Source organism: Lepisosteus platostomus, chromosome 11 (genome assembly GCF_059453375.1).
Source record: "Lepisosteus platostomus isolate fLepPlt1 chromosome 11, fLepPlt1.hap1, whole genome shotgun sequence".
Taxonomy (NCBI): domain Eukaryota; kingdom Metazoa; phylum Chordata; class Actinopteri; order Semionotiformes; family Lepisosteidae; genus Lepisosteus; species Lepisosteus platostomus.
In genome coordinates this window covers 45,715,626-45,729,771 of record NC_142621.1, presented here as the reverse complement: position 1 = coordinate 45,729,771, position 14,146 = coordinate 45,715,626, and the positions used below count along the sequence as shown (strand labels likewise).

The 14,146-nt window shown below is 41.8% G+C and overlaps 1 protein-coding gene across 6 annotated transcripts in view; it reads right to left on the bottom strand.

Annotated features, from left to right (window-relative positions):
- usp43a (ubiquitin specific peptidase 43a) overlaps positions 1-14,146 on the bottom strand; it is a 138,899-nt gene that overhangs the window by 32,237 nt on the left and 92,516 nt on the right. For all 6 annotated transcript variants that reach the window (XR_015925428.1, XR_015925429.1, XR_015925430.1 and 3 more), the window contains 2 exons: positions 12,292-12,403; positions 2,298-2,401 (listed from right to left, as the gene is read on the bottom strand). Coding sequence is in view for 2 of the 6 variants with exons in the window: in XM_088600015.1 (XP_088456141.1) it covers positions 2,298-2,401; positions 12,292-12,403 (216 nt within the window). In the remaining 4 variants the exon portion in view is untranslated. The remainder of the gene's footprint in view (positions 1-2,297; positions 2,402-12,291; positions 12,404-14,146) is intronic.

Below are 14,146 nucleotides of genomic sequence, written 5' to 3'. Positions count from 1 at the left end.
CAAGGGGAGAAAACACACACACAGCTTGTATTACCAAGGATCTTGTTGACTGCCTATGTAAATGGCACATTAGCAATTTAGCCAGGTGGCCCGCCAGCTGGTGATCAGAGCCAAACATTACTGCTGTGCCTTTAAAAAGATGCTCATACTTACTTGAGATCTGTATTCACACTCTACAAAACCAGCCTTTGGTCCTGTCAAAGTCTTTAAACGCTGACTGACACAGTGAAGGCTATGGAGTGAAGAGATTTTAAAAAAAGAAAGTACACAGGGGAAGCCTTTTCTGTTGATACTACTATAAATTTAACTTATTGAACCTAACCTAGATATTGTTGCATCGTTTGAAAGCACACAAGTTTTACAAATGGAGGAAACCGAGTCTTCTCACTTTTCATAGTTCATACGAATTCCTTTTATTGTTATGCTTTTCAAATGCAGACTGTATCAGAATTGGTATGGCAATTAAACTAAAAGAGCCTCATGTTTCTGTGGGGCATTTGGAAGGCATTTGCAAGGCAAAGCTCAGAGGCAGCTGGGAGACATGCGAGAGGTGGGGTGCAGGACAGTGAGAGTACCGACACCGCCATCATAAGGGATCGGATCCTTCAAGCAACCTCAGACAGCCCACTGCTGGAACAGGGGAGGTGGAAGATTACACTTACGAGGAAAAAAACATTTTGCCCCTCATTCGCTGGCCAAGAAATGGAAGAGCATATTAGCTTGTCTTCTGGCCTGAGGAATTCAAGCTACCCTGAGCCGAGCGAGCTCAGTGGAGTTTGGAATAACAGTCAGACTGGAAAAAGTAGAAATTACGAGTACACCTATAACCATAAGCATATACTACTGCAGTAAGTCTTGACGAATATGGCCCTTTCTGAAACGTCTGAGTCAATTCTGACATCTCTGAACAAAATGGATGATAACATTTTGATACAAAAGAAATTATAGATCTGAATTATGATGCCGTGATGCAAAAGAATTAAAATCTGTGATCACATTAGTGAAAAAAATGGTGGCAAAGCCAGCGCCAGCGCTAGCGCTAACCTACAAACAGCTGTGTTCCATTCTGCAGAAGTTGTTTTTTTTCCCCAGGAATTAAAAAAAAACGTACGCGTCTTCCGCAATAATCCATCCATGCAGTTCAGTTTAAACAGCAATAAAAGAAAGGCGGTCCATTAACGGTATGGTAATGATGATAATCTTCTGGAGCGGTTTCTAATTGTTTCTTATCGCCAAACAATGCCCTGTAGCTCTGAGATAAGACATTGGAGTGCAGCATCTTTAAATGGACCCCCACAGTGGCGTTCGGCGAACGGTACTGCAGAAGAAGCCTTATTAAATGTCCCATACTAATGGATGTTTCAAACGTATTTCAAAGCATTTTGTCTGTTGTCTGCATTTTAATCTTACTGTTCTCAAGCAGCAGGATCTCTCCCCACGACACTCGGTACAGATAATGAAAGCTTTTTTTAAAAATAAAATCAAAAAGCAATAATGCACTTCAGTGGGTATTAGATGCCGAGGAAAATATTATTGATGGAATATCAATAGGTTTTAATGTCAGCAACTAAAATGGTGTTTAATTTACTTCACCTGGAGAAAAGCCTCGAATGCCAGGGGCAAGACTGCACACTATACTAAAAATATCAGAAATGCGCATTCATGATTATTTCATATTGAACAAATATAATAATATGGTGAAAAAAGAACATTTTCCCAGATTATATCTGCTCAACAGGGAGGTATTCTGTATCTCAGTTCAATTAATTCAATTAAAGTGATTAAGGACACCTGTTAGGGTTACAGGCACTTCCAAAAGATTTTCATTTAAATCCCCTTTCAATACTTTTGATATCACAAAATTAAAATGAAACTATTTCAAAGTCTGCAGTAGCCCTTCCCTGAAACCACAGGCTGATTAAATCTCGGATTTTCCTTAGCTCAGGATCTGATCAGTTCTTGGCCATTGACGGAATTTAATTACATTATTATTAATCATCATTAATATTATTTCATTATTATGTCGTCAGCATATTCGTTTCAAGACAGACAAGGGAATGATACAGTCGACCTTCAATTGAAACAAACAGTTCTCCTCTTAGATATTTGGAGGCAAAATTTGGGGAATGCCATTTTTACTCGGCAAAGTTCCTAATGCACATTTTTCTTGGGTTGCTGGTAGGACATATCTGTGACATCCCAACCACATTTTCAGACAAATCCAAAACTCAACGTAATTTTAGCCAACAGCACTTTGCTTTTCTCCTTTCATCAGATGGACAGAGGGCCTCTCCTACCTGTCCACTGCCGGGTGACACAGGGGACGACTGTCCTGAGGAGACAGGTAGCTGTAGGCTGCAGACCCCCCCACCACTCGGATTTTGAACAGGATTCCTGCATTCTGTAAGAAAGGCATCAGAAAAAGGCATCAGAAAAGGTACAGCATAAGGTCGCGGTCTCGTTAAGACCTCCAAGTACAATGATTTTATCTTTGCTCTGCAATTTCACCTTTAAAAAAGAACTTCGTTAAAGTTTACAGCAGTACTGCATCATGCTGCAAACTGGGCAGAAGTGAAAGAAAAATCCAGATGAATTGAAAAACCAGAGGTATTCTGTGGTGTCAAAAGGCAAGAGAATCAAAGATTTAAAGAAAACAACATGACTCTCCAAAAAGGCCTAATTGTAAGTACTGCCACCAGAGAGCAGAACAGCAGCCAAGCACTAAAAGAAATAAATTAGGTGGTTAATGAAAACTAACTGCAAAATGAAATCAAAAAAGTCTTCTGTTTGTGGGCTTCCAAAGGCATTTGTGTTCTTAACGAGATAGTCTCGATCAACCGATAAAGCAATTCATTCTAATTACCCAAAACACCCCCCAGGAAATTTCCATTTGGGCATCTGATATATGTGTAGCACAGATGGACCAGGTTACGTTCATCCCACAGTTCAGGAATATAAATAACAGGGGGCTACAAGACTGCAGCAACATTACTTTTCTTGTGAATATTAAATGCATCGGTGTAAAACAATTTACATTCCATGCATAGCAACAGCATTTCTTCCATAATAACAATCTGCTTCAGTAACTTATAACACAGTGTTGCATGTTGTTGTTCTCGTGTGCATGTGTACACACTCCAGAATCCATGACAGTGTGCACAAGACCATTTCAAATGGAGAAAAGCACCGTGGATACCATTGAACTGACAAGCCCTAGGATAATACTGCTAGGCAGGTAGCCAGGTGCTGGATTAGCAACTGGAAAAACGAAGGCATTCGTAGTTTCCTCGTCTGTGGATTCTGAATGTGACTGTCACAGCTCAGAGACTGCTACTCCACTGGCACAATGACCCAGATCCTTCAAGGTCTGTGTACCAAAGCGTTGTGTTAAAGCAAAAATGGCCTTGTAAACACAGTGCTAAGGCCTTCAGCCACAAGACGGCATGATAAATCTCTCTTTCTCAGCGCTTTCCTCAAACGTTCAAATGATGTTTCACTTTTGCAAGGATTTGCGTTTGCTTTCTTTGGATTCAAGCTCTCTCCCTGCCTCTCTCTTCCTTTCATTTTCTTTCTGCTTTTGTTGGAACGGGTTTATAATTATACATTGCACAGCATTTAGTTCCCAGCAATTGAATTTTAAACAATGCCTCAAAGTATTGTGTAGCTCAGAGTATAAGGACTCCAGGTAAAATGTCACATTCTTTGCAGCAGTGAGTAAGACACAGCACCTTGTCTTGACAACACAGAGATCCCAGATAAGCTCTGGAGAAAGGTCACCTTTCAAGGTAACAATAAAATTAATATTTTAAAATCTTCATTTTAAAAGGTATTTCAGAAGGCCTGCAGTACATGTAAATGGCAGTGCTCTCATTCAGACAGTGAATGCCATTAGAACATACTAAGTGAAAATATTTAGGCAATATTCTGATAACATGAGTCTTGTTCCACCATTTCTTTCGGAGTGAGAGCTCTACTTGGATTGAATCTCATTTCCACCCTGCAGCAAGGACCTAGGACATTTAGATAAGCTATTATTAATAGATCTCTTTTTATCAACTAAAACTCCAGAATCAACACAGCTATCAATCTTGATGGAGAGGAAAACCACCAAAAAATAGGAGGATTCCAGAGAAAGGATAAAACCCAGATGTTATCTGACACTGGGGTAATGTTTTTCAAAAAACGCCTTGTGAACTTTTGACACAGGGCTCCCTTCTGTGTGAAATGCCCCACCACGTAAAAGGGTTTTTATTCGGAGCTGTCTTCAAATTGCACACTCTGAAACTCCCACAGAATGTAAATGCAAACAGTATTAAATTGAGACCTCAATGCCTCCTTGCAAGGGTTACTAAAAAGGTAAGAGGCTCACGGTATCGATCGGCATGCTGGAATAGGGATAACTTTCCTCTGACAAAAAACAAAAACTGTTTGCTCTTCAACATGTGTGCTAGGCTGGGTAAATCTTATGTACTGCTTATTAGGCAGGGCATTTTGAATTGCACACTGCTTGAAAAAACATTTCTATTGTTCTATTTAATGCACTGTAGGCTAATAAGAGTCATTTATTAAGCTAAACCTTTGATGTGATTGACTGCTGGACCAAACAACGATATTTGTCATAGGTTAAATTGCACATACAGTAACTCCCATTTTAAGTCCCGATCATTTGTCACTCCAAATTGTTTGCATAACTGCTGAATAATTGAATAAAACCCGTAAAAAAATTCTGGGTAAATGATGGCGATCAAGATATACATATAAATTCCCACCTCGAGCCCCCTTAGATAAACCACAGAGGTCAGAAAAGACAAACACGTGTGATCCACTGGTATTTACACAAGGCAATGAGACAGACCAACTCACGCAAAAGGTTAACACAACACTGCCTGGGGGCAGAAGAGGCTGATCTGCAAGCAGATTTTTCCAGTCAGCTGGGGTCACACTTCATGCTTCTTAAAAGCAATCTGAGACAAGGCAGCAACCCTGATGAATCATTAGGCAATTGTTTCCAGAATCTGTATAAACAGTGCTTGGTAGTTTGTTTAACTCTTAACACCAGGAACGCAGCCAGATCCACCTCTGCTGTTCTGACATGAGCCATATGGGACACGTTAGGCTTTCCAAGGCTAAAACACTAGAGCATGCTGCTGAAGAGCACGCTGCCCCCGCCTGCTGAGACAACTGGGGTGCAGAAACAATGCAAACCCCTGGGGAACATGTGATGTCCTGCTGGAAAGGTGTCATGTAAAGATGATCCCACAGGGAGGGCAGGATTTTAAATCCCAGGACCCGATCAGTGCAGCGTTGTCCAGTCTGGTTGCCATTATTCACATGGATCTGGGCCTGTCACTGACAGACTGTGTAGCCTTACCAGGTTAGACCACCAGATGGAGAGCAACAGTAAGCCAACTAAGTCCAGCCTCTGACATAGGGATGACACAAAGGCATCGATCCCTTGACAAATGAGCCATTCGGGCTCCTTCCAGCATCTTCCTTTCCTGATTTGCCACCAAGCTGGACTTTCAACAGGTAATCTCACCTCGTCACCTGTGAGCAAGCACCTGATGAGGGGAGGTACTGTAGTGCTAAGGGGAATGGTGTCAGGGCCAGGAACGACCAATTTTTGATCAGTCAAACTTAAGTCAAAATATTTAATCAATATCCAAAATCACTGAGTACTAAGTTTATTTTGATGCTCATCTTATAAATATATATTCAAAGCCCATAAACTAAATAGCAAAGTGAGTATAAGAAGGTGTGGAATTTATGCAAACCAATATTTCTGCCCTGGAAACTGCCTAGATTTGAAGCATCATCTGAATTCTCAGTTTATCAGAAAGGCATCAGTATTTCATGACAGGAGGAGAATGCAGGGACTCTGGCTCTGTTTACCTATTGAGAGAGAGAGATGAGAAGCAGGGAGGAGAACTTTTTAAAAGGTCGCTGGTTGGAAACCACCCAGGCGTGGTGGGTGTGAGGGTGCCACACTCCGTGCCATCTGTTCTCTTTGTGAGCAGAGCAAGTTGCGCAAGACTCCTCCGATCACGAGGAGTTGCAGCACAGAGCTCTGCATCCACTCTGAGCTGTCAGTGTCTCTTTCCTCTCTCATACATAAAGCTTGTGAGAATTGAGAGCGCCAGAATGATAATTAATCCTGTTCCAGCTCATCAGAACAGCTGCGCAGACTTGCAATAAGAAACACAGGAGATCGAAGACAAAAAAGCTAAAACGCACACAAAGACCAAGTCTTTGTCTACTTCTGAAAAAGAAGAGCAGTTCTGCCAAGCACCTGGCCTAAAATTGGGATAAACTCCAATCAATTTTGTTTTTTTATTTTGCTGTTGTCACCTCATACATGAATGAATCCCAGTCCCATGTGTATACTTTAACTTCAAACTCACAATTAAACTCATTGGTTCCTTGAATAGTGTATAGAAGCAGCCCTCTACCTAAATTAACAAAAATATTTTTTGTTAAACACTGCATTGTTAAATTAATGTAATTCAAGGTTACAGCCACCACATATCACCCCAAGAGTCAAGAAACAGCTAAGCTTCTTTCCATTTCTTAAGCAGTGTGGGGACTGTCCTACTAGTCGCCCCTATTCATTTAACAAAGCAGGACTGTGCATCACAGAAAACTGTAATGTTTCAAACAGCCAGCAGGTGGAGTCAATGTATATAGTGGTCAGTGCAAAAAACACACGCTGACATATCTGGCCACATTAAGTTACACTGTCTCTGTGATTTAAGGGAAATAACTAATAGAAAGTCACATCTCAAGGCTGTCAACAAAAAAGGCTCTGTATTTTTGTATTTGTATGTCTTCAGTTTAACATAGCCAGGTCATGTAGTTGCATTTGCCCTTTGTATGAAACCTAACTCCAGTTAATACCAAGGGAATGCTGAAAATATTATTTTCCTGTTGTGTTTTTGGGGGAGAACTAATAAAAAATGCTCACACAAAAGAGATAATGACAATTTCTGCTTTGAAATCCAGCTATAAGTTAAAACTACTTACAGATTTGTATACCTGTAGATAAGACTTGTGCTTATTAATTTCTTTTTATCTTGGAGTTTTCTTGCTGAAAAGCAATTTAAATGAATTCAGTCAGTGGAAAAGAGGAACATCAAAAGTGATGAGCTGGTCAGAAAAAAATGCACATCTTCCCTTGTAAATTCGGATGCTTATTTAAATACTAATTAATGGAATTTTGTTCATCCTATACCTGGCTCTGTAGGAAACACTTTTGCAGCATTTTAATAAGACTCTGCAATTAAAGAACCTGCTGTTCCTCTTTTCATTTGGAAACAATTAAGAAGCATGACAGAACCCTTAAACACATAAAACTCAACTCGCCTCTGTGAGTATAGGAACCTATTCCTTCATAGCACTATTTCCAGCAATGTGCTGAACACTGTACACCAGCCTGTTGACAAAGAGTTTACACTAATTTCTTGTCAGAAGGTGACAGCCTGATGACAGGCTTTTCCAGCTGGACTGATCTCTTGATGCATTTGCTGGCCACATAAGTGTCCTTCCACCTGGGAAGTGAACTGATGACCTCAGCTCACCTTATCTAATGCACAAATCTCACCCCTTCAACAGACAGGGTGGCCAAGTGAAGCAGAATTCCACCAGAGAGATTCTGGGGTGATGTCACATGTCAAATCATCGGCTTCCCCTGTGGCGCAAACTACAGAATACATGATCACAGCCCGATTGTTCCCCAGGCAGAACCCTGTCCATCATAGAGCTGACAGCACAGGTGAAAAAATACTAGAACATGAAATACACAGTTGACACAGGGGTAATCAAGGATTCCTGTCCTATTGATGTGATGACTTGTGAAAGTGGCTTTGATTTCATAACCAGGGCTCTATACTTCAGCCTTTGTTTATGGGGTGGAACGTTCGTAAAATAAATAGTAAAAAAAATGAAATATCCATCATCTTGTGTGGAGCCTCTCCATTTCCAATGCTGTCCAGGGACAACACAATGTCTGGAAGCATCGTGGACTGGAGAACCAAAGTGATCAAGTGATCTGAAACCTTTAATTTGCCAGCTCTCAGACAACTATCAAGATCACAGACCTGTCCTCAGTCCTCAGCCAGACACTGCAATAACTGAACTGTAGGTGCACAGGAACACAGAGTCCTGAGCAGTCACTCTTTGTGGCTGACTTGCCCACAGTGGATCACGGACTACATTTCTGTTAAATAGCAGCTCTGAGTGTTTCATTGGAATAAGCCTTTTGCCATGCATTAAGACACCATGCTTTTATGAAACTGATCAGAAAGAATTTCATGTTTTCATCTGACGATCTCAAGAACAGCTAACTCCCAGATGCTGTGAGCAGTACCAGTTAAAACTCTGTTGGAGGATGACAACTGTAAGTGTCCAACCCTTAACATCTGAATCCCTGTCCCCCTGCCAGCATTTGATTTCTGTCTCTCAGGCACCTCCTAATCCTGAGCTACACAGTACTTCCTCAGGCAGAGATGATTTCCACTAGGCCAGAAGGCCAGCACTGTCATAGCAGAATTCAAGGAGCTACTGAGGTTCACAGGGGATGACATCAGCTTCCAGGGGCTCAAGCATGGATTGAGCACTGTCTGTAGACTATGTACTATGTCATGAGCTTGCAGGGGTGAGTTCAATTATTCGCCCAGCTCTGTGTTGCTAAAGCACAGGACAATGTATTGGATATTCCTTATCTCAGTGTGCTGTCAGAAAGCATATGGAAGGCAGCTATCCATCTAATATCCCTTACAACTCATTCTACCTTAAGATAATTACCCAGAGAGAGACCATGAGCTCTTATCTCTGCACTGGCAGCTACATTATCTGTCTTGTCAGGATGGGTTTGCTCAGCCCATGCTTTCAGGCTCCTATAAATACACCACTGTCAATTAGAACAGAACACCAGTCCCTGAAGTTAATTGAATGTCTACAAATTTTAATTAAAGACAATTTGAATTGGATTTTAAACAGTGCGTCCTAAGCACTTCAGGAACAGCTTTAACACTTGAGGTACCTACAAGCAACACAAACAGCCGAGAACAAAAGAGGATGGTTTCAGGCACATGTTGGAAGTTATTAAAAGACTGCAAACTCCTAGCCCTGGGCCCCCTGCATGCCACCACAGTGTTGAATTCAAATCAGCCTTAACAGCACCTCGTAAACACTGTCAGTGCTCAAGAGCAACATGCAACAATAAGGAGTTTAGTGTGAACAAGAGCCTAATGCATCAACACCAAGAACTGAGACGTTTAACACGCCTCTTGGATTAATAGGACATTATCGGCATTGCTTTCACAATGACAAAAGGATGGACAGCCACCTGTTGTACACAGTTACGACAAGTGTCGCACAAATACAAAACAGAAGAGTTGAGGAAGTTAGTGGTTAAATCGCTTGGCATCATCTGAAAACCCTCACTCTTGGAGGCTGAAACTGAAATTTATCTCAGGCCAGACTTAGCTATGATGATAGTAATGACTGTAAAAAACTGAATTCTTCTTGGAAGAAAACACGAGTCTTGTACTGTCAGAGTCTGATCCAGCTCTTCACCTTCTTCTGGGTAAATATGCACAGACTGAAGAGACTGAGCTTCTGAGAGCCGATGAGATCAGGCTACAAGATACAGTAGGTAGCTGTGCTGCAGCAATCCAGCAAAACCTACAGCAAAACCAGAAAGGAAGTGGTTAATTTGCCAAAAAAGTCCTCTCGTTAATAAGACAGAGTTGTAAGCGTTTGAAATGCTCGGTGTATTTTAGCTGCTTTTTCCTAACCTAAGACAAGAGCCCCCCTCCCTCCCGAGCCAGCTCCTCCAGCCTCCTGGCTGACCTGAGTCTCAGCGTGGTCCGCTCCCCACAGAAGATCCCTGGGCCGAATCTGTCCCTTTCCCTTTCTACTGCGAGTAACATCTGTAAAGCACGACCAGAGCAGCGCTAACGTGTGACTGCGCAATTAATTATGTTCTACAGCAAACGAACGAGCGAGCAGCAGAGGAGCTGAGGAGCTCTGGGTCAAAGCTGTCTCCGTTTCTGAGGTGCAAGACTGGAAGTGAAGAATCTTGCGAAACAGGAGGAAAAGCAGGAGGGATTTTTCAATATAAAATGTTTTATTTTTAAAGTGCCAGGGCTCCAGAAATTCCCGGTAGTTAAAGGCAGTGTTTCTCAAAGCTTTCAATCCCATGGCCCCCACACGGACCCTACTAATCCGCCCGTGTACCCCACCAATCTACCCATGTACCCCACCAATCTACACAGCCCTCTGTGCAAACCGATCTCTGTTGTTTCAGATCTAAGGACTGGGAAAAGATAAGTAACTTCAGGACAGGAACAATCGGCACTGAGACTAAGGAGTGCTGAAGTGTCTGTGTGTACCAGCCTTCCCTCAGACCCCACGCGCTGGCCTGTCTTCACCCCCTGGGGCATCTGGCCCCTGCCATGAAGCTGTCATGAACAGGAAGGCTAAGATCCGCAGGTTTTCCGAAATCTGTGAGCTTGCAGCACAAGACGGCAGGGAAACTGCTGTTTCGGTCATCAAAAGCCGCCACTGCTTAAGTCGAGCAGTGCAGTAACTTAACTGACGGTAACTACTGGGGAGGTCACAGGTGCAGACTGTAGAGGAGATAACATGTGGAGAATAGCGATACGAGATGAACCTTTGCCAAGTATGTATTTTTCATGTCAATATGTAAACATGATCTATAAATATTGTACTTATTTATAGATATGAAACAGTGTCATCCTAAGCTAAAGCCCTTTCTTCAGTTAACGTCGGATTTAAATCTGTATTTAATTGATTAATCAAAGTGTTTTTCTCTTAGTGTAACTGCTGAAGGTTAGCTCTGAATCATGAGTCATCTACAGACAGAGCTGCTTTTGGAAAAAAAATGGTTCACAGTGACATCAATTTCAATTGTGAGCATTAATTTCTTCTTTGTCCCTGACGGCTCCTGATTATGATTTAATAAGCTACAACTTAATTAAATTGCCAAATCGTATAGAGGGTGGACAAAAATCTAACACAAAGAGTAATGCAACACTTAACATTCATCGTTCGTCCCACAGGTTTTTCCTTCACTTTGTCTCTCTCTCGGGCTCCATTTTCCTTCTCTAAGAACCAGATTACATGCAAGTTATCTGTCTAAATCTTCTTTATTCTTTCCAAAGCTGAGAAACTAGAATGATTACCACACATTGTACGAGGCTTCCCTCTAATTTTAATTTTCTATTTCTATGCTACCTTTGCCAGCAACAAATTAACAAAGTCAATAGAAGCCTAAGTGGAATTTAGAATCAAACAGCCATGGAACTTTTTTCTAACAAAACAAATTGACATTTTACTTTTGCAGCTTAATTGCGAGTCAGTGTGATGTGTTATTAATCAGCGAGCTCTGTAATTGTGTGCGCTGTTGCTTTCTCAAAAATAGATCATTGATACGTCTGGGGCAGGACGTGGTTTGATGCATTGAAAACCAAGATTTTATTTTGTTTTAGCTTAAGTCAGGCAATAACGTTCTCCAGCCATAATAACAAAAATGTCCTTCCTGAATTCCTGACCTTGGGTACCTGGCAAAAATTGTGTCAATTTTCAAACAATATTGTTTTCAATCAAACCCTTCAATGGTGTACAGTACCTCTCCAGCGCAGGATGTTCAGACAGTATACTCTGTTTGTGGTGTGTCCCCACATGAGACTGCAGTGGATTACGCATTGGATTTCTACGGTCTGAGATTTTGGAAATCTCTCCCTACTTTTGAACTCATCCATGAACTTAAACCATAATTAGTCTCTCAGCACTAAACATTTATTTTTCTGCTTCTACTGCTGCTCGTTGTGTTGTACACCTGGCTTTTACATGTGCGTGAATTTGTCATACTTTTGTATTTTTCATGTACAGTGGTTTGAGGTACCTTTATAAAAGCCACAATATAACACAAAGGACTTCACAACTGCCCAGTTTATTTGAATGAATTCCAGTTAATACAGAACAGTGAATGCTGGACTATTTCATCCTCACCAGCACTTCCCTACAGACAACAACTCCTCATTCTAATTCCTTATTTCTGATTAAAATAATCTGCTTTTGTGCTTTTCTTCATTGCTGAGCCAATTAAGCAGCACAGCAGGGCAGTTCCAGACACGCTTTGGAAACGGTCATAGAGACTGGTCACTCTGGGGTCCGCTGTGATCCTGGTTTCAGTGGGCAAGTCCCCGAGTGAGAAGGCATGTCTCAGCCGGGGAATTGCAACTTACATGAGGGGGTCGGACGATTTACCTGCGTCTGTGCGCCATTGATCATCAGGTAGTATAATCTGCTGAGGATGCTCTGTTGTAATTGGTCCCAAGACACAGTTCTGTCTTCCCTCATGAGGAAAGGAGGCCCAAACCTGGAAATAAATGAAACACTTAAAAGTGCAACAGAAGATGATTCTTTTAAGTCAACTAACAAGCATGATACTGAAGTCTACATCACAAGTGACTTTTTTCTTAACCTGATCATCTATGGCAATAAGCTCAGCCTGCTGCCCTATGGGTACTACACAGCACGTTTCAGCTGGAAGTGGTTTTAAAAACTTACGAAAGTACACTTCAAAATAGAGTGCCAGAGGAACTGTCTCTTTTACTATCATCTGTATGAAGAAGATCTCACACAGCTGGAACGCTAATCCCACTCAGAGCCCTTATTTATTTGTTGTGTTTGAACAGCGTTCTTTCAGCTCCACAGAGCAACGCCCGCCCCCTGACATACCAGAACACACTCGCAAGCATCTCTACACATCCATGCTCTCACAGCCTCAGACAAACACCGCGGAACGAGAGGCAGAAAGCAAGCAAGCGAGAGACAAGCAACATATTAGGATGGACCCTTGTGCACACAAATAGTTTTCTACACAACTGAACTCCGAGAGACAAATACCCCAGATGTGCTCTGAACCTGTCTCTCCATGCTTTAGGGCTGGTTCATGGGTCAGCCAATAACCTATTAAAAAATAAACTGTAGCTGACTTGATTTGGGATTAAATCCTATTCATTATCAGGCCACTATTGCTTTTCACAAGGGACTGTAATGCAGGTCCAGGGTCAAGGTGCTAGAAGGTGGCGCAGGAACACTCCAGAGACCAGAGAAGAAATAAGTTGGGGTTCAGTCTCCTTCAGCTGTCAGCTCATTTATCAATATAAAAGAGGGCAGCTCACAGGCTATCTGATCCAAAAGCAGGACTAGACCAGTATTCAACAATCACTTTAAACTATATTTACTGTAATCAATCTAATAACTCAACTATTTCCTTGTTCACATGCAGACAGCATGTTTATTTAAAATAAGCTTTCACTTTCAATGGGCAGGAGAGCCATCATTTAACAAAGTTGTTCCCGGTCTCAAATGGTATTAAGCAATCCATGGCAAGGAGGTTCATCCATGATTCTTAAATATCTACACCTTAGTTTCAATGCTTGTTTGAGTGGATTCCTGACTGACCATCTCTCATTTATTACTGCGATCCACCCACCACACACACACTTTCAGACTGGCTGGGAGAGCTTTATTTGTGGGCTTTTGGCAGGTCTTGTCATTCTCTTATTCCACAGGCTGGGACAGCCTGTCTTGTAGAGTGCTGAGGTGTGTAAATGTCTAGAGGAGCTTATGGCCGGTAGAGAGTTGATAAAGAACCGATTCAAAACTGCATTTCTTGAGTCCAAAATCCTTTCTCCCCCCCATTCCAATGGCACACGAAAAGATGTAAAACCTGCAATGTGAAGGAGACGCAAACACAAGGCCAAACATTGGTAAGTGTGCTGTGGACTGTGAGAGAGAGCAGTATTCCCCAGCTCCTGCGTTTTTATCTTTTGTGGGCTTCCCTACAAACACACATACAACACATTCCAAATACCGGTTGACCTGGAGTGAAAGTCAGAGGGCTCAAACAGCTATCAGAGCAATAAAGGAGTAAAAACATAAAAACATAAAAACATAAAAACATAAAAACATAAAAACAAAAGTTTCTGGTTGTCTTCTTGGGAGAATGGCCAACCAGTAAACAACCTGCCTACTGATCAGAGCTACGCATTTGTGAGAGAGCACGGAGGTTCGGTCTCTCATGGTCAGTCAGCGTAAGATTCATTCTTTACTC